Source organism: Ostrea edulis, chromosome 3 (genome assembly GCF_947568905.1).
Source record: "Ostrea edulis chromosome 3, xbOstEdul1.1, whole genome shotgun sequence".
NCBI classification, from domain to species: domain Eukaryota; kingdom Metazoa; phylum Mollusca; class Bivalvia; order Ostreida; family Ostreidae; genus Ostrea; species Ostrea edulis.
Genome location: NC_079166.1, coordinates 33,962,713 through 33,987,650, shown reverse-complemented (window position 1 = coordinate 33,987,650; position 24,938 = coordinate 33,962,713). Strand labels below are relative to the sequence as shown.

Sequence of the window (24,938 nt, the reverse complement as noted above, 5' to 3'; positions counted from 1 at the left end):
AAATGGCGGAGAAGAATTCCAACATCTTGAACTCCATTTGAAGGCTTTTACTGAATTATGAAAAGTGAATGAAGGAGAAATACTGATGAGATTTCGGATTTTAAAATTGTGTCATATGCCTAGTTTAAGTTATAGTTATAGTTTAATATAGTGTCATACTTGTGAATTGTTGTATTGCCATTTAACTATATTTCCAAAGTAGGGTATACTGAAACATTTTATCGACTGCAATACATGTGAAACTTCACCAGGCATCCACCACTGATATCGAACACTAAGTACATGTACATTTGCACCACATCGAATACCGTTCAGTTGCAATCTTTTGATGCCATATTTGACATTTGTCTTCATGGAACTGCAACTTTGTGAAGCTGACATTTTATAGACCTTTACAATTAATATGTTATAAGTATGTGTGTTGCTCTTGTAGTCTATGTATTTCCATTGACCTACTTTGAAACATTGTATTTGAAGCGTAACAGTTGTACAAATGTAAAGTATGCATATTCAGTTGCTAAATTTTGTTATGACCATCGATTGAAAGCTGACAGAAATTTGCGATTACTGTGGAGAATTGAGAAAGAGGCGGATCTTAACACTTGAATGAACACAGATTTAGATGAAACTTTGTGTGTAACAATATTATAATAGGTATACAACAAAAAGGACATGCAAAGGTTTGACTTAGCAACGGTTACCATGTAATCCGATCCTCTAACAACAGCTGGACAAGATGTGTACATGTATGTTATATTTTGAATAACTAAAAAATAACTGCTATTGTTTATGAAAACAACAATGGTAAAAATTAAGTTGAGTTGGGTTTTAGCTTTTTGAAAAAAAAATGTATTTATTTAATCCTTGAAAACAATGGAAATAACTATTTTTAAGATGTATAAGGCTTTGATATATGTAATTTTTAGAGAGTGATAAATATATTTGCCCAGTCATTTGTTGTAAACTCACATGCTAGTAAAACTTATTGAATCTGACTTTAAAAAGGTATAGAAACACATTTGTGGAGAAACCAAAGATAACAACATAAACGAATACTTTCCTCTGGTGCACACACCAGAATACATCAGAAAGAGTTATTGCCCTTTGTAACACTCTCTTGCATTGGAGATATGAACAGCCTTCATTTGTTTTCAGTATGGCAGGAGGTGGAAATTGTATTCTTATTCAATTTGTTCTTCAGAAGTTTATCATTATCAGATGCTCTTTGTTCACTTAATTCACTACCACGATCTTTATCTTCAATTGTGCTAAAGGATTCCGGTTTAGTTCGTGGAATAAAAATCCGTTTGATCTTTGCCACAGTGCCATGTATCTTTATGGAACTGCAACCTTGTGAAGCTGACATTTTATAGAGCTTTACAATTTATCTGTTATATGTATGTGTGTTGCTCTTGTAGTCTATGTATTTTCATTTACCTACTCTGAAACATTGTATTTGAAGCGTAACAGGTGTACAAATGTAAAGTATTCTTATTCAGTTTCTAAATTTTGTCATGACCACCAATTGAAAGCTGACGGAAAGTTACGATTACTGTGGAAAACTGAAGAAAGGTGGATCTTAACACTTGAATGGATGCCAAGTCAATTTCACTGCTATTATATACAAGGATATAGACCTTTTAAGATCGGCAAAACGATCTTCTAGCTTCGGTGAAATGGTCACACTCTATAAATGCATACATAGACCAGTGAGTAGGGTAATCTAGCGCGTAATTTATTTTAATTGTAAGATAAAGGGCGAGCGTGTAGCGATGAATTGGCACGTGTATTGTTTCGAGTTCTCTGCTGAAATAAATAAAAATATATGAATCGTTTAATGGTCTGAATACTTCAAAATTTTGTTTATTGTGTACAACTATGTGAAATAAAAGAACAATGACTGATGAGAACTGGTCAGCCTGTGGGATAACTGTTTTAATTGCTTTAATTAGATTTATCACAGTTCCGTATCTTCACGGGAAGGAACCTGCTTTGTGGCGCTGTGCAGTATTCAATCCCGAAATTCTATTAGGGAATGCAAAGGAATAAGAATACTCTCATTACTATTTAAAAAAACATTCAAAGTATGTTATGCACTATACAAGTCATTTAATAGGAACGATACTACCGTGGAATGTAAATATTTACAATTACACTTCATAAATTCAAATGTACCTTTCTACAAATACAAACTGTACGTCTCCGTGTTTTCAAACAAGTTTCAAAAGTTAGAATAAGCATCCATGCATACACAAAACATCCACTCACACCTATAATAATTATTAGATAAGCTCACCAATTTCAAAATCATCACTTTGTGAGCAATACAAAGAACGATACATACATCGTTAACATAGATACAGAACTGGAGAAACTATGACATCGTTTGGTCGCTGCATTAACACTGTGAGTGATCTCCCTTGTTCGTCTTTCTAACCAATCATAAGCCTCTCGGTTATTCTTTATCAACAATGGACCTATGGTATCCTGCACTGTTTTGTGATAGGTATTAATCCACTCGGTCTGTAAAAGTAATTCAAAGTTTTCTCTTCTGTCACATTAATGTTCTAGAACATTGATTTGCATGTACTTCTTTCACTAAAGGTGTTTATATTTCCTTTTTCGTCAACAAAATGAAATTTACAATATTGTCATAACATCTGACTGAATAATTTGTTTGTACCTTAAATTATATAAATTATTTCATTTAAAAACAAACATTTAAAACTGAGAATAAATTCCGTTGATACAATGTAATGATGTATCCAACGGATGTTTCCAATTATTAATAAAATCTACAATTCTAATTGATACATGTATATATAACACACGATACCTGATCTTTGGTCAGCATGCCATACTTTATAAGGTGTGGTTCAAACGGCACCATAGTGATTGTTTCAAATCCAAGAAATTCCGAATTAGGAAATTTGTACTGCATAAAAACAAACTCCATGTGTAAATATTTCTACAGTTCTATACACGTAAATCTGTCTCTTTCCTATAAACGTTGTGTACGTGCGATTAAAAAAGAAGTAAGCATCTCATTGCTTCCACACTGTCAAGACTATTGTTGTCTACATATTAATCAGTATATATACGTATAAATGTACACAAACCTTCAAATCAAACTTCTTGGCTACCATTATACTTTCTAACCGTATACCAAAGCTCCCGTCTTCATAGTATCCAGGTTCTGTGTTTGTAATATCAACAATTCAGTTATTTAGGAATCTTTGTCTGTTGTTTATATTATGTGGACAAAAAACTTCATATAACCCTTGAATAATTTGCATAATAGATGGATTCGATTATACAGATGAAAATGTTAATATAACGAACAGTGACGCATACCACAAAAACTGAGATCTATCCATAGGTATTCATTGTTTTACCATTCCTAACACTTCAAGCGACCTACACATTCTTCTTTATATATACATTTTCTAGTTTTGTTCTTTTCAATTACCAAATTGAATGGTAGGTGTTTTCATCGAAAAAATAAAATGCAACAGAATACCATTGACATATTACTAAAACAACGTTAATGAATGTATATATTATATCATGACTCTCATAATATACTCGAAAATACAGTTTCGAAAAACCCACATGCATTTCTAGCAAATGAAAATTTCAATGACATATTAAGATAACGAATAACGATCAATCTGATAACTCCTATAAGCTATACAAAATAGAGAGTTGAGCAAACACGGACTCCTAAGCACATCAGAGGTGGATCAGGTTTTTAAGAAGAGTAAACATCCCCTGTCGACCGGTCACACCCGCCGTGAGACATATATCTACATCAGGCAAACGGAGTTATCCGTAGTCAAACTCAGTTTGCCAAGAACGACCTAACAATCGGTATGAAACATGTCAGACAGCATTTGACCGAATGATAGATTGTATCGTTATAACGAACCTAGAATTTGCAAAATCCTCACTTTAAACGAGACTGTTGAAACCTCTACACTATAAACTTGTTTGTCAGTAGCCTGTCTTGATTCAAAAACTGATCATACACAGAACAAGCTCTTCTGTATCGAATCAGTGGAGATATCTACACATGTTATGCAGGTGATAATGGAATATTGCTACATAAATATGGGAAGTTAATGACATGTTCTTCATTCTTTTATGGTTATAATGATAATGATTTAAGAATGTAATTACCATCAGAAAAGAATTGACCCTCTTCTATTGGCGAATCATACGAAGGTTGTCTGCCATTCATACCAATACGTGCTGGACCTGAAAGCAAAGTGATATGTCAATTTGTGTTCATGCAACTGTGATTTAATGACACATTCGCAAGGAACTTGATCTTGTGTATGCATCATTTTAGAATATGTAACTTTAAATATCATACATGAATACGATAAATTAAACAAAATATCCAGTATGTTTGTCATGTGGTAATTCTGTTTGTGTTGAAACAGTTGTACTGTCATATTTATGAAGGTTAAACGTGATATGCAAATAACTCATCTATCACACAAATCAAAATATTTAATATAGAAGGATAAGTTTGTTTGATTTGTTTGAGTATGTGCAATTACTTAGAAATGGTGTGAAAAAACCCATAGAGACTTCATCGGGTTTAATTAGTCCATAAAGATGTATCCTTGTAACGTACCTTCATGAACACCCAAGTACATTCCGATCCCGTGGCCTGTTCCGTGTCTGTAATCAAGTCCGACGTTCCAGAGTGGACGACGGGCCAAAATGTCAAGTTCACGACCTTACAATAATAACAATTTACATATTCATAACAGTCATAGGTAGCTTCTCGATCATGCATGAACTTTTTGTTAAAACAATAGTTTCTGTTTCAAAACCCTGAATTCATGTTTACTATGTTTAGAAATTTAACTCAGAAAACATAGACAAGCGCTTTGTCACTTTAATGATGTGAAAATCAATAAGTCCTTTTAAATCATATAATGGAAAGTAACAGACTGTTTGAATGTAATAGGATTAAAGGACTATCAACAATTCCTAATGGGATTCAACAGTGTCCCAGTAGGCTCAAACATATTGAAAGTAATATGAATACAGGACTGTGAATAATACACGTCCAATGAGGCCCCAGTAGGCACAAACAGTGGGTCTTTATCATATGAATTGATTTTATCAATGATATATTTCACGAAGTACTCTTACCATAGGGTCCAAAACTAGTTTTCAGAAATTTAACACTTGCGAGATCAACTGTTCCCATCAAGACGCGTGTGTAGCATTCCTGTCATTTAAAATACAAAAGACAAAACCTTAAATATTTTCAATATCTTTTTCGTGTTTCGAAAATCAAGGGCCAGTTTCATAAAAGGTCAATTTCCTCAAATGGATTACTCTCTTAAAAGTGGAAATCTCATATCAAAGACATGTATCCTTATTAGGAAAAGCAACGGTACTTGAGTGGACGATGTGTGCAGTAATATATATCCTCAAAATTTAATACCTTTTCAAAGTCTGTAGGGGTTCCAAAGTGAAAGGTCCGTGTGACATCTGTTGTCCCATCTCTGTAACACATATACATAGAATAAAACAACATATTCTTTTTATTGTAAAGAAAATATGTAATGGAAACCTTGTATCCCTGCTGTAAAGCAAGGCTTGACTATACCTTTATGTCATGATAATCAGAACAGGATGTGTCAGGAACAAAATACAAATTTCTGTCATATCTTGATGACTTCAAATCTTCATGTTGACATAGAATTTTGCGTCTAAAGAACTCAATATTCGTAGAAACTATAACACTTTGAAATAGTTCGGTATATGATGGCAATCTTGAAAATGGCAGTTTAAAAAATGCTTATGTTGACAATGAACGCAGGATCATTAAATTACTCTAGAACTAAAATTTGCTTGAAATCAGATAACTTCGTTCTTTGGACGTTTTTGGTAGCCATTTTGGAATGGTGGTCATTTTGAAAATATGAAAGTTGATTGCACCCCTCCTCATGACCCCCAGCTCAATAAATTTGAATTGGATCTATTATGACACTTTCATAAAATCGCGCGGAAGGAAGCTTGATTTTTTTTTGAAAATTAATTACAAACCTCCACATCACCCTCTATCAGCCCACACAGTTAGAATTCGATCTGTTGAAGCACTTTCGTAAAACTTCTCACAAAAGAACCTTGAATTTTTTACGTTTTTTGGCGCCGATTTGAAATTGGCAGCCATTTTGTAAATTGATTGCACCTTCCTTATAACCTCTATTCACCCACAAATTACTATTAATTAGTGCATGTGTAAATGACGGTCTAACAATTGGTATGAAACATTTCAGACAGCAGTTGACCCAAATTATATGCTGTATTGGCAAACTAGATCGTTATATTAACCATACATTTTGCAAAATCCTGATTGTAAGAGACTTTTGACACCCCTGTCACATCAACTTGTTTGTAAGTAGCCTGGCTCGATTTAAAAACTGATCATACATAGGGCACGGTATTGCATATAGAATCAGTTGAAATATATAAACACTGTAAGCAGGGAACCTGACCCCCCCCCCCCTTTTGTTTGCTTTGTAGGGTTTACGAGATTGATCATTGTTATTTAATTTCATCATTTTTATGGAGATGAACGCACTCTTTAATAGCAGGTGATTTATTCAAACACAGTAATTACATAAAATATATATTTCACAGTGTGATACACAAGTACTAGGTTTGGTCCACTTACAAATATTGTCCTCCAGAGTCTAGAAGATACATCTCCGTTGTTGTGATTTCTTTGTCAGTGAGATTAGTAGGTGCATAGTGAATAACAGCTCCATTAGAACCACTTGAAGATATAGTATCAAAGCTCAACCCACGGTTGTATATCTGTCTTCTATAAAGGAAATTATGTATGGTGCGGATGAATATATAAATCTGGTGGTTTTTTATATTGCATAATGTAACATTGTCCACGTTATAAAGTTACATGTGAGAATACATAGCAAAATGTTTTTTATATCTTTACAAATTGTAATGATAGTCACTCAATTTCAACGGCTAGAAATTCCGACTGAAGTTAAAGTACATTACTATACTTTCATATAAAAAAAACCTTGAATCTGATTGACCAAAACACAGATGGAAAAACATATTTCCCTCTGAGAATAGAAAGCGTGTGCTCTAGAGTGATACATGTAATACCTAGCAACGAGTAACATTACTTGACAATAGGTGATATCATAAAAAGTATCACATGCGTCAATTTTATGTGCGTACATTGTACGATTCGCCGTAGATTGTTAGTCGACGTCGTTTGAGGGTTTGTAATAAACGGGAATACCTGCATTGATATACAAACAGCGCATGACAGTTATTGATAAAATGTCAACAGACGTAAATCTTTCTGCTTTTTTGTTTATGTAACAGTCGATAGGGGATGCTTAATCATCCTTTGGCACTTGATCCCAACTCTGGTGTGCCCAGGGGTCCGTGTTTGTCCATATCTCTAATTTGTATTGCTTCTTGAAGTTATGACATTGATCACTGTTCGTTATCTTCACCTTTCAGTATATAATACAAATAGAGCATGTAGTTAAGAGTAACTACCTCGGCTGACAACGATTTTCTCGGGGGTGAAAATGTTCAATGTTACCCTCACCTACAAGCAGTATTTATATAGTATAGATCTAAGAAATATTGATTTTTTGGAAAATATGTTTGGATATGCCCTGCAACGGTTCACGTTGATATACGTATGTTGAAGCGTCAACGTGTTTCATGAATTATGCCACCGTGAGGCGTCGCAGTTCATACCTCCAAATATTTTCAATTTAGTTCTTGCATGCACATATTCCAGGGATGGACATGTAAACCTAGATAATTCTTCGTTGTGATTGCCGTCTCTTTGAAAGCAACTTACCATGCTTATTTCTCATGGACATATTGCAGAAAAAAATCTGAATTTAAACTTTTTAAAGTATATTTTCTCACTTTCGAAATCTTTCCAAGTCCAGGGCTGCGGACACTTCTGTCCATTTCTTTCCCGCTTTTACCTATATTGACAATGGACACTCTGGTGAATGCATTGTAATTAGGCTTGTATCAAACTAATGTATTGTATTATTCACATGTATTCACCTAATATGGAATCATATTTTGTTCTTTTGAAATCATTTTTCTTACCTCCTTTTCTAACTTTGCCATGAATGATATCAATGCAACTGCATCACGGACCTGCAAATGTGAAATCATTATTTTCATTTATTTTCTTTATTGTGGTATGAAATGTGTCAATTAGAACAATTAAATGCATCTACCTTTTTAATAAAATAGTAGATATTTCAATATTTGCGGTAATAAATCCTCTGTGTAGTTTGAATATTTTGCTCCATCAGTTACATTTTTCTTTTATAATGTTCGAATATCTTACACGAAACTTCATCAATTAATTTCTTTCTATTGTATTTTAAACTCTGGAAGATCTTAGTGTAATTCTACAGTCCGTTTGTAAAGGTAAGAAATCTTACGTGTGATTTGATCATTCCGTTTCTTTCTATTTCATTTTTCCTTGCCTTTTGTAGACTTATCGGTGTATTTTTCTGAAGCCGTTTTTCCTTCAAAGAGAATTGAAATCAAGTACATAACTTAAAACTCAATTTAAGCCTTCCCCCAACACACCTAGCAGCATAACGTTTCCACTACGTCCTCCGAAAAACCACAAGGCGGTGGTAAGGAATCCAGCAAAATATTAAGGACTAAAGCACAGTAGTAAGTACATGCAGTAATACCCAGATACAGGAAACGTATTCCGCACAATTGTGGACAAGAAATAAAATGAGTATACATGTAGATCCCCCAGGGTCTGATTCGCAAAGCAGGAAGATCGGTTTATTAACCATTAAACAAATTCAGTTCTTACTCAGCTGTCTTCGCCAATGGAATATCTCTATGTCTTTTTCAGGTATGTAATGATCATTCAATAATCCCATGTCAGGTTGTTAAACATTGCATTTAATTCATTTTCCGTGAAATCGGTGCATCGCACGTTTACAACACCTATGCTGTCACTACTTTGTCGTCACGTATTTAAAGGGACATGCACGATTTAAGCAGAATATTTTCATTTTTTTTTTTATTCCTAGTGTTTAGAATGCTTAACTAAGTTATTACTAATGAGCAGCAAAACTTTGAATGTCAGTCGTCAAGGTACATGAGAGATACCGAGGTCACAAGTCCTTGTTATGTAAACAAGGTTCATGCCATGTTTTTGTATACATGGGTTAAATAAGCTAGTAAAGGTTTCGTTTAAAGGAGATTATTTCAATTTTTAAGTCCATTCTTATCACAATTAGATATTTTCTATTGTTTGACACATCTCATTTTGTTTTAAACACACTATTTTCTATTAAACAGTCTAATGTAAACAAAAACATGGCACGAGCCTTGTTTACATAACAAAGAATAGTGAGTGTTGTATCTCACTTATAACTCAACAACTGATATTCAAATTTTGGTTGACCAATAGAAATACTTTAGTTAAGCATTTTAGAAGATAAAAATGGAAAAATAAAATTTGAAAAATTTCAGCTCAAATCGTGTCCATGCCCCTTTAAAACTTTTTAAGCAGTTAATATTTATGGCGGTTTGAGTTGAATGAATAGCATCATATTCTTACATTTTTGCCCTCTCAGTGGCAGAGTGTGTTATAAGCACATCCAATACAACTAACCGTAAATTAGTCTCAATACTGAGTATTAATGGAGTCGTCAGATCTTCCATTTGTCATAACTTCTATTGAATTACTCGTGGATGACAACGTGAAGTTAGCCAGAATTTACTGAACGTAACAGCAACTTAAGCCGCCATATGGCTAACGAACACTTTGACAGATATGTAAAAGGAAATCAATGAGAATGTACAATTCAGTGCGGATATCAAGGTACCGTCTGAGATGTATCGTGAGATTGATAAAATCTATAGTTTAGACTTTATTTCCATTTGTTTGGATGCATTAACATTTTCATGTTGTAACATGAAAATCTAATGTGGTTATGTAATGGATAAATAACTCGATTGTTTTGAATAGTTCAAAGAGAGCATTTCTATCAAAGTCCCTCGGTGGAGATGTTTTCATTAATCTATTCAACACCATCGAGTTATTTATCCTACTTAAAACTTCTTCTTAAGTGAGCCCCATGCTGATAAAAACCATCTAACTATAAATATGCTGAAAATGCAACATGAGAGCGCTCTTATCACAGTCAGATGATAAATATGATCTGTTACATGGTGGCATGATGTCAGGACCGGTAGCAACTCCTTGAACTTTGGAATCTTCCAAGCGGTCTTCACACGCGGAATGTTACAAGGCCACATACATCAGCTGCGGAAAGCATGTCTCCTAGGTAGTAAAAGTAACTTACAACCTTCAACTTGTCCGGAAATTCGACATTACTCTATGGTCTGCCATCAAGAGGGCGATACGTTCCCCTGCATCTAGAAACACCTAAAGTCAGGGTCCACAACCAGGTGCATGAGCCCACTGCACTTCATGTGCACGAAATACTTGCAGCCATTGCAGAAAATACTGTTGCTGCCTATACATGTACGACAGATAGCACATGGAAAGCTGCCTGAGTTCTGAAGTAGGTCAAGACCCGTACCACAGATCACGATCTTGGTTTTGCCCGCATTCACTCTCAATCCTTTCCTTTCCATAGCTTCCTTCCAAGTCAGGAGCCTCTTGACACATTCATCCAATGAGTCAGCAATGATAACCAGGTCATCTGCATACAGATCATCACAGGGAACACCGGTGCGAAATTCACGTTAAGGAGTCTCGAACATGATGATGAAGAGCAAAGGGCTGAGTACTGACCCCTGATGGACTCCGACCTTCACAGCGAACTTCTCACTGTAGCTGTCACCAACGCGAACACAGCTACGAGCATTGGCATAGGCATACATCCCCTGCACAGACGCATAATCCACTCTTCCACACCAAGTTTTCGCAGTGTCCACCACATCAACTTCCGCGAAACAGAGTCAAATACCTTCTCAATGTCTACGAACGCCATATAGAGTCCCCTATCTACTCTCAGGTATTTTTCTTGCTGCTGCCGAACAGCAAACAGTGCGTCAGTTGTACCTCTGCCAGGGACGAAGACAAACTGGGAGTCATCGATTGTCACCAACTGCGTAATGTGGCTGTCCACAATCCTCTCCAGGACTTTCATGACTTGTTCTGTTAGCTTCAGTCCACGATAATTGCCCCTTTCCACAGCATTACCCTTGCCCTTGTAAAAGGATGCAAAGTCACGGATCATGGATACACCTGTGTCACCTGCATCTCTGTTTATCTTCACTACTTTTCCCGATGGTCAAGCTGTTTTACCCAACTTCATCTTTTTCACCATATCAATTGTGATTGGAACATGTAGCCCTTTCAGTGCTGCTTCATCGGTAAGGTGTTCAGGGTCCCAGTCAAGGTCCACATTAAGAGACCTTTCATGATGCTCTAGCCAAGCTTTCTCCTTTGTTTCTTGGTTCAATGGCATCTCACCTGCCTCATTCTTTAATGGTTTGTCGCCCACAACATCAACATTCTCCCTTCGTTTCTGCTTTGCAAGGCGGTACACCTCTGAAGACGTGGTATCTACGTTTTCGTATACCTGTTTTTATTCCTCATAGCGATCATGATGAACTGCTCGTCTGGGTGTACGTTTGGCCGCGTCAGACTCTGCTCTTGTCCCATTTCCGGACTTCTAGGCCTTATCACCTAACGTTTTAGCGGTGATGGTCTGCTCCACAGGGTTTGTCCACCACCAAGTTTCTTGCCGCCATCAGTGGGATCGTATTATGTCACACAACTTCTCAGTTGTCTTCAGCAAACCTGCTTTGAGGTTAGCCTAGATTTTCTCAGCAGTGGCTCCGGCTCCCCTTGTTGAGGCCGATACATGCGATTGATAGGCTTCCTGGACGTATTTGCAAGTTGTGTGATCCTTGAGTTTCCAGACGTTCAGGCGAGGTGTAAACTTGTTCTTGTACTTGGCATGTCAATCAACATATCACAAACTAGGAACTGATGCTGTAGAGCAACTTCCTCACCAGGTATCACCTTCACATATGTAATAAGGTTGCGCGTGTTCTTACTAGTTATGTCGATTCCAATGTGCTTATCTACACATGTATACCATTTGTCTTCAGTTTGTTTGACCTTCGAGCGAAGTTGCAAAGTGTCACAAAAAGACCAGAATGTACAATACTAACTTAAAAGAAATTGTATGTGGAAAACATTGTCACTTCTCGGATGCAGGCAGGTCCGACATGAGACCACGCTGTCAACTACACCAAGGAGCGCGTGACGGTGTACATGAGATTATTACTATGTGTAAATAGCAATGTGATTCAATGAACGTGATCCAATTATATACACGTATAAGTTCAGTGTGTGCAAATCAAGAGAGGTGTTTTCTATGGAAATCAAAATTTAACTAAATCACGACAATTCGGATAAGACCTTAAAACCGGGGGTCCCGTGTCGCAGCAGTAAGCGCAGAGCAAGGTCTAAAAATGTGGTACTTCACCTACAACTGATGATGCCTCAATATTAGTTTCGACGGGACGTAAAACAAACAACCGACCTTTGGCACAAGGGAGAACAATCCGTAGTTACAAAAGGGGGAGATCCACACTTTCCTACTGTTAGCGACCACGCTCTCCACTCTTCTCGTCAATACAACTGGATCATATTCAGTAACCTGCAATTACAATTAGTGATCGAAGTTCTACCGAAAGAAGGACATGCGCTTAAAAACAAAAGTTTATATTTAACAAGATAATAAATAATCAAAGACGTTCGGTTGTCTTATAAAAGTTACATGTTCGACATTGCTTTTGTATTTTACATGTACATGCATTACCGTTACACAATACCCAGTCTTTCCACCACAAGAACCATCTCTTCCTGTGTTAAGATGCTCATATAATTTCTGAGTTGATTCTGGGTCGGTGGGATCTCGAGTCAGCTTACTGGTATAGTCTCTTATATATAGTCTAACAAAAATATTGCCGCATCATAAACAACTCTCTAATTTGCAAATAAAATTTGATCACTATTCAAGTTGTCATCTGCACACAGTGATATTACATTATCTTTTAACTTTAACACGAGAACAGATCTTAGAAATAATATCATTTAATCACAATATATTTAATAAGACATGCACATAGGCCTAATAATAAGGAAGTCTCACGTTGTTTGGTTCATTTTTCTGTCTACGATGATATAAGACAGGAAAAGCGGGCTGTATAGAATATCAGATGCTCGCAAGTTTAATAACCCTGGGAAATATTGAAATCATGAAAGAAAATGTTGTAGACAAAACATGTCAAAATAAGTTATTTCTTCAAAAATGTCAATCTAAATGCATATCAACCATAATCAATAAATGAATACATGTATATACATCATATAATCTACTTGAGTGTATAGTTTATTATCATAAATAATGTTTACTAATCTGGGTAACAAAGCTTTAAGGATTGACAGCACAGTCACATAAATACTATTTGTGGATGATTTTTTTCTCACAATTTGTAAAATCTTACTATACAAACATGTCTAAATGTGTGGGGGCTCTTGGCATTGTAAGGAGTCATGTTCATGGAAGAGTAGCCTCCCGTTTAAACATGAAAATCAGTGAAACTGTATTAACAATACATCATGACCATGTTAATCGTTCCTTGAAATTAATTTCTGTCTAAAGCCCACACAGATTAGTAATGGATACCCTTTCATTACCTTTTCAATACATTTTCTGATTGTCTGGTAAAGACAAAAAGTATATAATGATTTACTGTTTAGAACGCCTACTTACAAGCTGTTTCGTCAAGATCAGTGACAATCATCGCGTCAACGCCTCTATCCTTCATTGCCTTGTGCATGTCGATTATCTTGTCCTCCCAAGTGCGTCCTAGATAGAAATAGTCTAGATCTTTTTTTTTTTTTTCATATCTATCTTACAATCATTGATGGGAGTTTTGGACTTTATGTAAAGCAAACATAACGAACAGTGGTTATCAATCGCATAACTCCTATAAGGAATGCAAAAAATAGAGTTGGGCAAACACGGAACCCTGGGTATACCAGAGGTGGGATCAGGTGCCTAGAAGGAGTAGGCTTCCCTTGTTGATCGGTCACACCTGCCGTGAACCCTATATTTTGATCACCTTGCATCAAGTAAACGGATTAATACGCAGTCAAATCAGTGTTTCAGGAACGGCCTACAAGTCCTAAAAGTACTAACATTTCTTTGAATATCTAACGATAGCCTCTTGTAAGTTTTACTTATGATCTTCCAGAGACTTTTTGTGCTGTTCATAATCAACATATTTAATTTCAGTAGACACGTCCCATTCATACCAATATTCATCCCCTGGGTCGAGGCCTCTGCTGGTGGACTGTTAGTCCCCGAGGGTCTCTACAGCCCAGTAGCTAAGTACTTCGTTACTAGCTTGAAAATACGGATGTATATTTAATTGCTGTTATAAAATTTAGAAATTCATTTCAAAATTAAGGATTATCTCCCTCATGCATAGCTCTTATCCTTGGACGAATTTGGCTCCACTTGTTTTGCACGCTGGTTTTGGCTATATTTAGATCTAAAACTTCATAGTTATTTCGGATTTCAAACATTTCGGTTGAGCATCACTTAAGAGACATTATTTGTCGAAATGCGCATCTGGTGCATCAAAATTGGTACCGTATAAGTTTTACATGCTACATACCAGAAAATTTGTATGGTAGAACGTTAATTGGGGAATTCGGTTCTGCTGGACGTCCTGTTGTCCAAATTTTGCCAATCAAATCTGCATTTGTCTTTCTCATCGTGATATTTTCCTTAACAAGTTCTTCCTCATAATATTCCCAACTACCTGCAAACATCGATAAAATTGTGATCAATAGAATTATCTCAAATCTTTCTTTTGAGAATTCGTAATTGTGTGATTTGTTACCCTATTCATGTCAAATTGATACTTACTGCTGCCCATTAAGAATGGATAGGCTCCGACTTTGGCGTTTGTTGTGCCTTCTAGAACTGATATCAGCCATTCAGTGGAGGATGGGACACCTGCTACACCTAGTATAACAGAAAATGATACAGATTTTAAAAATAAGACAGTGTCCACAAAAAAACGAATCTCTGTAAGATCATTGGCAACAGATAAGGAAGCAACCCATATCGGTTTGGTTCCAGAGAATTGTATGATTTCATGTGTGATACAAAATTTTTTACAATGCTACTGCAATTTGTTAATTTTTAATTGTACGCGATGGAAATTTCCTATATGATTTATCGAAATGTGATTGATGGAAGTGTTGTCTCGTCCTTTGTCTTTACTTGACAATCAACAGTACAAGTTACAACGTATATTAGTTACATATTCTTATCCAGTTGAAATTGGTCAATAAATGTTAGTTATATTCAGTACATAGATATACAATATACAATTCAGAACCATTTTAGTGGTCCCAACATGTTACATATTTCCCGCTGCTTTATGTTTTACATTGACCTCCCCTAGCGATTTATTTTCACACTACCAGAGAGTAAACAACAACACTTTCCTTTATAATTCCGAGGTAAAAAAAAAAAAGGGGGTGTTCAGAATAAAATATATACATGTTACAAAACGCAAAGTAGTCACATGTACATGTTTATAAATAAAGAAACTTATCACCAACTGACCACGCTTCATTAGAATCCAGTTACAGTCCATCTCGGCTTCCGCTTGCAGAAAATACCGACCATCTGTCCACAATGCCGCTTTTGCACTTGTCACAACAGCGTAACCTAGAGGTCAGAAATATATATCGTTTAGATATGTACCATGTAAAATAAAGCGATTGATTTATTGCGTGTAAAATCAAATTTCAAGAATGAGTTCCATATAAAATGGACTCGACGGAAAATTTTATCCAATTATTCCATTTCTACTTTCTTACTTAATCTAAATGCCTATACACGATAAGAAGCACTTTCTTGATAACAATATGATATAAATATTAATGCACTGCACACATGTGCTATACATCAAGAATCAGAAACCTGCATATAAAATATCAAAGAAAAATAAGAACTAACACTTGACGAGAATTTGACAAGCAGGTTTACACATATACAGATTAACACTAAGTTACGATAAGATACCATGACAATTTCCACGCGAATCAACTATAGACCTACATGATTTAATTTCCACTACAGGAAGACTAAACAATTCTTTAAAACTTTTAACGTTGCGTTATACGGGGGCTTGACAACATTATTTAGACTTAAATAATGGATTCAGATGCGTGATATCTGTGTTAATTTAGGTATATTATAATATGCATTGCCTAACAAGAAACTTCTATAAAAATGTAATACCGTATGATTTAAAATATACAGATTTTTTATGTTAGATTTTAGCCGCGTTTTTTTGTAAGACGAAACTTCTTTTAATGTAATGACCTTCGTAACAAAAGGTGATGGCTTAAGGGACCAACATATCGTGATAGTTGTATTACATAGATGGTACTGTACAAACAATCATTTTCGTACAAAACCATTTTCTTGTCGAAATGAATTCGAGATTACTAGGAAATTGTTCGGACAGCACAATTAACTTTAAAAAACACACCGAACCAACGAAATGCGATAATTTGAATCACTGGGAATAATTATCATAATGATACTATATATATTTTCAACTGAATATGTATTTCATTTTATCTATTGGTAGACGTTTTGTAATATGCATGGGTTTCCAGATAAATTATATGGTAAATTAAAGCTGAATTATGTGAGATTTAATAGCACAATCTGTCATTTATTCTAGGTTTACCGGCAGATCCCGATAATCCCGATATGAATCTTCTCCTCTGGTCGTATGGGGATGTGTACTCACTCTACAACAATGAACAGTTATGATGCATAAAACACTCAACATTCAGTAGTTATTAAAGCATATTTAATGAAATGTTCGAATGGTATTAAATTTCAGATCCATAAAACTAACATTATATCACTGTTTTTCATAAATGGTTATTATGCAATTAAAGACAAATTGTGAGGACTACAAACTAAAACACAATTTACTTGATAGACACCGACTACATAATCTTAATACACCTGTACCAAATCACGTACATGGAAATTTACAAGGCAATGTTATTCTCCTTTCTTAATGTACATAATAGGGCGGATATTGACTTTTATCATGCATGGTCCTTCTGCAGACATCAACACGAAGAATATGTTTTACCCATCAAGCTGCAAGACAGCCCCCTGTTATGCTGTCTACAGTGCCTGTTCGGCAGCCCTAGTTATGTTGTCTACATTTACTGATGGGCAGCCTCTTGTTATGCTGTCTACAGTATCTGTTTGGAAACCCTTGTTATGCTGTCTACATCTGGTTTAGCAGTCCCTTGTTATGCTGCCTACAGTACCTATTTGAAAGTCCTTGTTTTGCTGTATACGGTATATGATGGGAAGACTCTTGTCGTGTCGTTAACAGTACTTAATGGACAGCCCTTTTGGTGTTATCAACAGTACCTGATTGTTAGCCCCTTGCTATGATGTCTACAGTGTCTGGTTATTAGCCCCTTGTTATGTTGTCTACAGTATCTGATGGCCAGCCCTTTGTTATGCTGTCTACATTAACTGATGCGGAGACTCTTGTCATGTAGTTTACTGCACCTGATATACAGTCCTTGTGATGATATTAATAGTACCTCATGGACAGCCCCTTGTGATGTTAGCACAAACACCTGATGGACAGCCCCTTGTGATGTTAGCAACATTAGCTGATGGGCAGCCCCTTGTGATGTTATCGACAAACATTTTGGGCTGGCCATTGTTATGTTGTCTAAAGTACCTGATGAGCGTCCCCTGACGGAATTATATAGGCATGTATCCCTTCACCGTTCATCTCATCTCTCAGGGCGGTCAGTCTCTGTGACGTCACTATTCGGTTTGGTGGAGCGGGCTGTAAATATATATAACTGATTTACATGTATACGGTACTATGGCTACAAATGCAAGGGCACATCTAGTCGGAGACAGAACTTATAGTCGCTCCTTTAGACAGGCGGAACAATGAGGTGACATGCTACTCAAACTTCGCGAGCAAAGCGGAAACATCTTGAAATATTTAGAATATGTACCAGAATTTATTTTGTTAACATAGATGTAGATGAATTGTGCACCCATAAATTTATATTTTGAAACAAAGCAATACTGCCATGTTTCATACCGATTGTTTGGCCGTTCCTAGGACACTGAGTTTGACTACCGATAAATACATTCAACTGATCTATTTTGTATTGCTTTTAGGAGTTATGAGATTGATCACTGTTCGCTATCTTCACCGTTCATGTATTGCATTACTTGTACACGCAGTTTTTGAGAAATCATGGTTCAGATATGGATTTTCAAACTCGATTGGCCAAATCGGTGTTTTTCTTCCTTTTTCACTTGCCTTTCACTTTGTCGGGAATTTTCCCCAACATAGACCACAACAAAACGTTTGGAATTGATACCACACATTACTCTACTTTTATTTAGGGGGATGTTATGTTCGTGTTTCAGTTACACTAATCAATACAAGGACAAAATATAAAGAATAAAAAAACTCGTAAGATGTATTGTATGAAAAGTGCGTGCCAAAGGTCAAATTCAGTATTAAATGGACCCCAAACTACACATTGACCTTAATATATACATCCAATTACTTTGTCATTTTTTATTTCTACATTTCAACAAATTTATGTGTAGATTCGGGGTTTTTTTTCAAAGACAGTTCATTACTTATTCGTCAAAATCATATATTCTTAATTGTACAATCGAAATACAACATTGTCAGGACCCGTATATGTATGGGCATTCTTTGATTACACTAAAATATCTCCATATGAAATCGAAAACATATATCAAATGGATTGATTTATCTAGGATGTGTTCAAAGTTGGTTCCTTTAAATTATGTTGGTGATGATCTAATATAGAGTTTATGTAAATGAAACTCGTCGCAATGTGTTTTCAAATTGATGCATTAACTTGGCTTGTGTTTTATATTCCTCTTGGATGTGATGAGCATTATATAATGCACTTTCGTTACCAAAAGTGAATAATTGAAACCCTCTGTAACCGAATACACTTAGAAATCTGTCAAAATTGATATGGGAGTGCGCAGGGATATTGGTACGATATATCAAGGCTTTTTCGGAGATTGTTATCTCACGTATAGGGGCAAAAATCACGAAATTCACTATGTGTATCCTCCCTGATAAAATATTACTAACTACTAATATATTTGTTTAAGTTCACCAAATTGTCATCAAAGACTCTTCTGTGTAATAATTACTTTTACAATGTTTGATCAATTACTTTCTTAATTGTAAAATAACGTATAGCCTTTATGATCAACTACAAAGAAATATCTTTGGTACGCCAGTATTATGCAATTGCATTACAAACACTTGAGAACACATGTGCATACATACAGGCACTTGACATTGATAAAAAAAATTATCACATAAATAACACAGATATATTTACCTCTACATTCATTATGTGATAAGAAATGTTAATAATGACTCTCGTGATGCCACAGCACACCCTGAATACCTCTCGGACCCAGATAAAACAGTATTTTCTTCTTTCATGGTTAACTGACTGTTGTTAGGTCGACTGCTGTCTGATGTGTTTCATGTAAATTGTTAGATAGTTCTCGTTACACTGATTTTGATTACGGATGCTTACTCGTTCTAAGCACCTAATCCCACTTCTGATGATCCCAGGGGTCTGTGTTTGTCATGCTCTCCATTTCAAATTGTTTATAGGATTTACGAGATTGACAATTTTCCATAATCTTCACTTTTTCATTTTCATACAACCATATCTCTCATTCATCAGTTAGTTTTAATCTTGAATGAAAAGATTTATAACAAATATATATGATCCAATTGATTTTTCTCTCTGTTCGAGGTACCTTACCTGTTCTTGGGGGCATGATGGCCTGTCGTTTGGAGATAAATTTCGAATTTCTGATTTTCTGCTTGTGGATAAAGCGCGTTTCACTCGGTGATGAACCTCGTCAACATGCACGCTTTGAACACCCACTGCAATTGTTAATTAAAGGAAATGATAACCTTGCATATATTTGTACAAACTTATCTGAATTGCTTGTCTCAATTACGCTGCTCTCATTTGCATTTTATTTCTCGGAAATAATAAAAACCAACATAATGCTAATGAATATCACAAGACACTTGTTATATTTAATTAAAAATATAAACTTTAATGTGGTTTTCAATGCAAACGGTAAGCCATTTCTAAAAGCAATACAGTCTATATATAATTGTTTTTCTCTATTTTGATAAGCTAAGATATTCTCCGAATATGCCATCTTCCATGATCATAGATTCGTTATAATATATTTATATTACAAATCGTACTTTTCTCTGTGACCCCACCAATTTCAGCACGCGACGCAATCAATTTATATTGACTATGAACGGATTACGAACTATAGTTTAAAGCACGCGACTGAGACAGCGTAAATATTTGGAATAATACATTACACGGTGCATTGTATTTTGGGTTAGAAGACTACAAGATTGGGATGATGATCCACATAAGTTCACAATCCGCTATGTACATAGGACGCCGTGAAGTTAACTCAAATAAGAGTGGTTTGATGTACATATATCTTAATAAATTACATTCCTGTCTTAGTTACCTGTATGGACGCAGATTAATCCCAGCATAAAAATCCAAAGAGAACCAAGCGCTTCCATTCTTCTCCAACCAGCGTGTGCTTCTAGATCTCTGGATAAGTTGTGTAATGTAGGTCGGGGTCAAACGTATTTTCTTTAGGTACAGAGGGGTGTTAACGTCATGGGAAAACACCAAATTAAAAACAAACACAAACAAAATATAGGAGAAGAAAGAAACAAAAACAGAATATGTCACTTTGTTTCCATTTTTTACAAATCAAAAAGTTTAAATTTTGTGCCAATATATTTAAAAATGGTTAAATCATGTTTCATTAATATGTTCACGTATACTTTAATTTCTTTATATATAATATATGTTCCTTAGATTATCAATGCTGTAGTGATATAGATAACTTAATTAGAAAAGTTATATTTATATCGCAAATCATGAATATATGTAGTGAAGTTGTATTTCGGGGTATATATTTCTGCTCAACCGGCTTCCTTATAATAATATTTTGTCATATAGGGTTCTGGTCAAGTTGACAGATCGGTGATGTTGTTGAAAGAAAAAAAATGACGTGACTTACTTTCATTTCTAAAAACCATTGGCGCATACATATTTAAATAAGACGATGTATTGCAAATTTGTAAAGTAAATCATTTAACTAGGTCTGTAATATAGACAAATATCTATATTGTTGATGCTGTTGTTGTAAATTCACCAGACTAGCTGGCTCGGAAGCTTCCACTAAATGCCCTATTTAGCGGTAACCTTTACCACACTGGCTGGTATTTGTATCCTGATTCATCGTCTTATATTTAAAAGCTGTTTGCTTTCAACGCTGTTGTTTTATTGCCGTTCAAAATTCTCCCACAGCAAAAACAAAAACAAAATGTCAAGTTCCTTACAGGTTTTTGCTAACTTGTCCAACTTCTGCCATGGACACTCCCAATATTAATTGGCAAATAAGAATATATCTATCATAATATATACCTGTACATAAAGATGGTACACTTATATTCAACTATTAAAGTGGTGAGTGTCTATGTTACTCAAAGTATATATGAGCCTGGGTTCGTACGAAGGAATATCGGAGGGGGGGGGGTCAGAAAACCAAATTGACCATTGGACATTTGGACAAATATCTCATTATTAGTAATTCATTTTGCGCATAATCAGTTCCAAAATTGAGAAGGAGGGTCTCTATTTCTGCGAACTTGTCTGTAGATATCCAGTCCACCTCAAAAGTATTTCTTTTATTTATTGTTATTACCCTGGTGGGGCCTCCGTGGCCGAGTGGTTAGAGCATCGCGTTCAAAATCACACGGCCTCTCATCTCTGTCGACGCGGGTTCGAATCACGCTCGCGCCGGTAAGTGAGAAAGTTTCCCAGTTTACTTTCGGAAGGTCAGTGGTTTCTTCACAGGTACATTGTATCTGGGTTCTCTCTTCCACCAATAAAAACTGGGCGCCACCAGATAACATAAAAGAAATTACCCTGGTTACAGACAATTCTAGATAGAGTTTGAGTTCTTCGATACTTATACAATTGAATCACTAGTGTGTCGCATCACTTCCGGAAAGTTCCATGTCATGGTAGGCTATGCCGCCATCTTAAAAGAACCTCCACCGTTACGACCTTGTGCGTCATGCATATATCAAAATTTGTGGAACTTCATCTAAATTGGTGACGTCTCTACCTGAGTGAAAAATATCGGGCGGGACTGAAATAAAAATACAAAGCCGCACACAAACTTCCTGACAGTATGGATTTGTCCATAACATCACTGGGTATTTTTCATTCTGACAATTGACCACGTACTATCAAATTTTGTACGTTGATTTCAGGTTTATAGGGGCTGTAAGCTCGCAAACGAGATGACGCGAGATTTGAGTACTTCCGGTGACAAACAAACCTTTACGGTTTGCATGAAATCATACCAGTTGGAAATATCCTGCAGTTTTTTCGGTTTTTGGTCGATGCAAAGAAGTGGACGTTATGTGGAAAGTTGTGTAGGTCAGTATAAATGCATTCTAATACCGGTAGTGAACTTGATTTCCATTAAATAATAACTATCCTGGTTTTGTTTGTCACCACATCTGTAGGGCCTTCATACCGATCATCAGTCTTTAGTTACATATACGCTCAAGTATTACTAAATAGAATTACATTTATTTATTTACAATCCACAAATCATGATGTACACAGTTATACACCACATGCAGTCACGCTTGAAATTGTATAAATCAAATGTTTATAGAGGGAGGAGTATGAATTTACGATCTATAGAGAGAATATTTACGAAAAACATCCCTAGACACGGCAGCTGTAGCACTGCTAAATAGTACTCTTTCCATGACATATACAACAAAACTTCACTGATTTCTTATCGGCGTCGTGCGTGCATGACCTTCGTTAGCTGTAATAATGTAATCCCCTCCTTTAAAACAAGGGGGGGGGGGGTCAGAGTAAAAAAAAACTCGGAGAGGGCTACATTATTGCTGCTAAACCTTGATAAATGTAATATTTACAAAATTTCCAAAAACAAGTTATAGTATTTGATATTATAAAACAACAGATGTTTTAGAAAGTGGATTCATTGATTGGCACTTGGTGGAAGAGAGGGGGGGGGGATATAATTTGATAACATGATACAACAGTATTGATGGTTTACTGGGAATATTATTATTAAACAAACCTTCTCCATCCGCATTGACTTTTTCTATCCTCTCTCCCTAAACCAGTTTCAGATTGTATAAATACAGTTTGTGTATAGACAATTATTAGTTTTACTAAATTCAAGAATATGGCTTTTACTTAAGACTTACAATAACTTCCTTCAGATGAAGAGAAATGTATTGCATGAAAATGATTTTTCTTCCAATGTTTTATTTAGGTTAGATGGATTGATGCCATTGAGACTACTCTCTTGAAATATTCCCAGACACCTTGATACCCAGGCCATGACATACAGTTCCTGTAAGTGCTGACATACCGTCAAAGCAGTGACTTGTGTAACACCGAATGGTGCAATCACTTATTTTTCAACTTTGAATATTGGGATCAACATGTACTCCACAGAAAAATTCCAGCAAAACCCAAAGCTGGAAAACCATCTGTGATCAATTAAAACAATGTGTGTCCTTAAACATTCCGGCTTTTTATCCTTGAGAAGACAGTTGGCTTATAAAAAAGTTGAACTGTATTACATATTAGCCAGGGGAGTATTTAAGTCTAGAGGGCTAAAGAAAGGATAAAATCCACATGCCAGCAGTCTACGAGCCAATATTAACCGAGATAAATGTGTGCATGGGATGCATTAAACAGTATATTAAATTCTAATAACTGTTTATTCAACCGTAATATTTTTAAAACATTTGATGGAGTGACAGTTAAGTACAATGCTTTACATGTTCACATCTTCAGGAATATTAAGCACTCAGGGTTGTTTTTTTGTTTTTTTTGTTTTTTGTTGGTTTTTTTTTTTTTGGTTTTTTTTGTTTTGTTTTTTTTTGTTGTTTTTTGTTTTTGTTTTTTGTTTTTGAATTTTAATATCGTTTTCTTCATTTATTATTATTATTTGCATATCCTGTATGATTAAAATAAAACTCGTGTGTCAAATAGTTTAGTATAAATAAAAAATACACTAATGATTGTTATTGTTTTACTTCGTATATTTTATCAACACATGTTGATTTTGAATTCATTCAGGAATGGAAATATTAAAAGTATAAATCTGTTAATGTTATGTGTCCATTCAGAGTCCTTTATGATCCCGGATAATTCTGCAGTCAGCTGTTGTCCAAATAATTAAGTTGCAGCAATAAAATTCTATCACTTTGCAATGTTCTTTGTCCACTAAGAGTACTTGATGATCCGGATAATTTTGCATGCAGTCGGCTGTAGTCCAAACAATCGAGACAGAATAATTCATATTGCACAAAAGTTGGCCTTGTGTCTGATGATAGCAAGGATATCTGGACTTGAGGGAGTAAATACTCTTCCTGTATTCTAAATGTAAAAAATAGGTTTATATATAATGTACAGTGAAGCGTACATGAGAAATAATATTACAAAGAAAATATTGGTGACCTCAGAAATTAATTCAAGAATTTTCTGATGCTTAACTTTTTTTTCTCTCTGTCTGTAAACAGGCGTTAATTATACTGAAGATACACATTCTACAAATTTTCTACCACATTATTGGAACCAG

The 24,938-nt window shown here is 35.5% G+C and overlaps 1 protein-coding gene across 1 annotated transcript; it reads right to left on the bottom strand.

Annotated features, from left to right (window-relative positions):
• Positions 1-2,092: 2,092 nt before the first annotated feature.
• On the bottom strand, positions 2,093-22,212 carry LOC125673754 (xaa-Pro aminopeptidase 1-like). The gene is made up of 22 exons (XM_056160523.1): positions 20,745-22,212; positions 20,000-20,124; positions 17,881-17,991; positions 16,849-16,912; positions 15,711-15,815; positions 15,003-15,101; positions 14,749-14,895; positions 13,839-13,934; positions 13,215-13,302; positions 12,882-13,014; positions 12,603-12,719; positions 8,487-8,573; positions 8,143-8,193; positions 7,951-8,012; positions 6,704-6,853; positions 5,468-5,528; positions 5,170-5,248; positions 4,643-4,747; positions 4,180-4,257; positions 3,120-3,196; positions 2,837-2,935; positions 2,093-2,523 (listed from the first exon to the last, which is right to left on the bottom strand). The coding sequence occupies exons 1-22, from the start codon at positions 20,800-20,802 to the stop codon at positions 2,311-2,313; spliced, it is 2,205 nt and encodes a 734-aa protein (XP_056016498.1). The 5' UTR covers positions 20,803-22,212; the 3' UTR covers positions 2,093-2,310.
• Between the last annotated feature and the right edge of the window lie 2,726 nt (positions 22,213-24,938).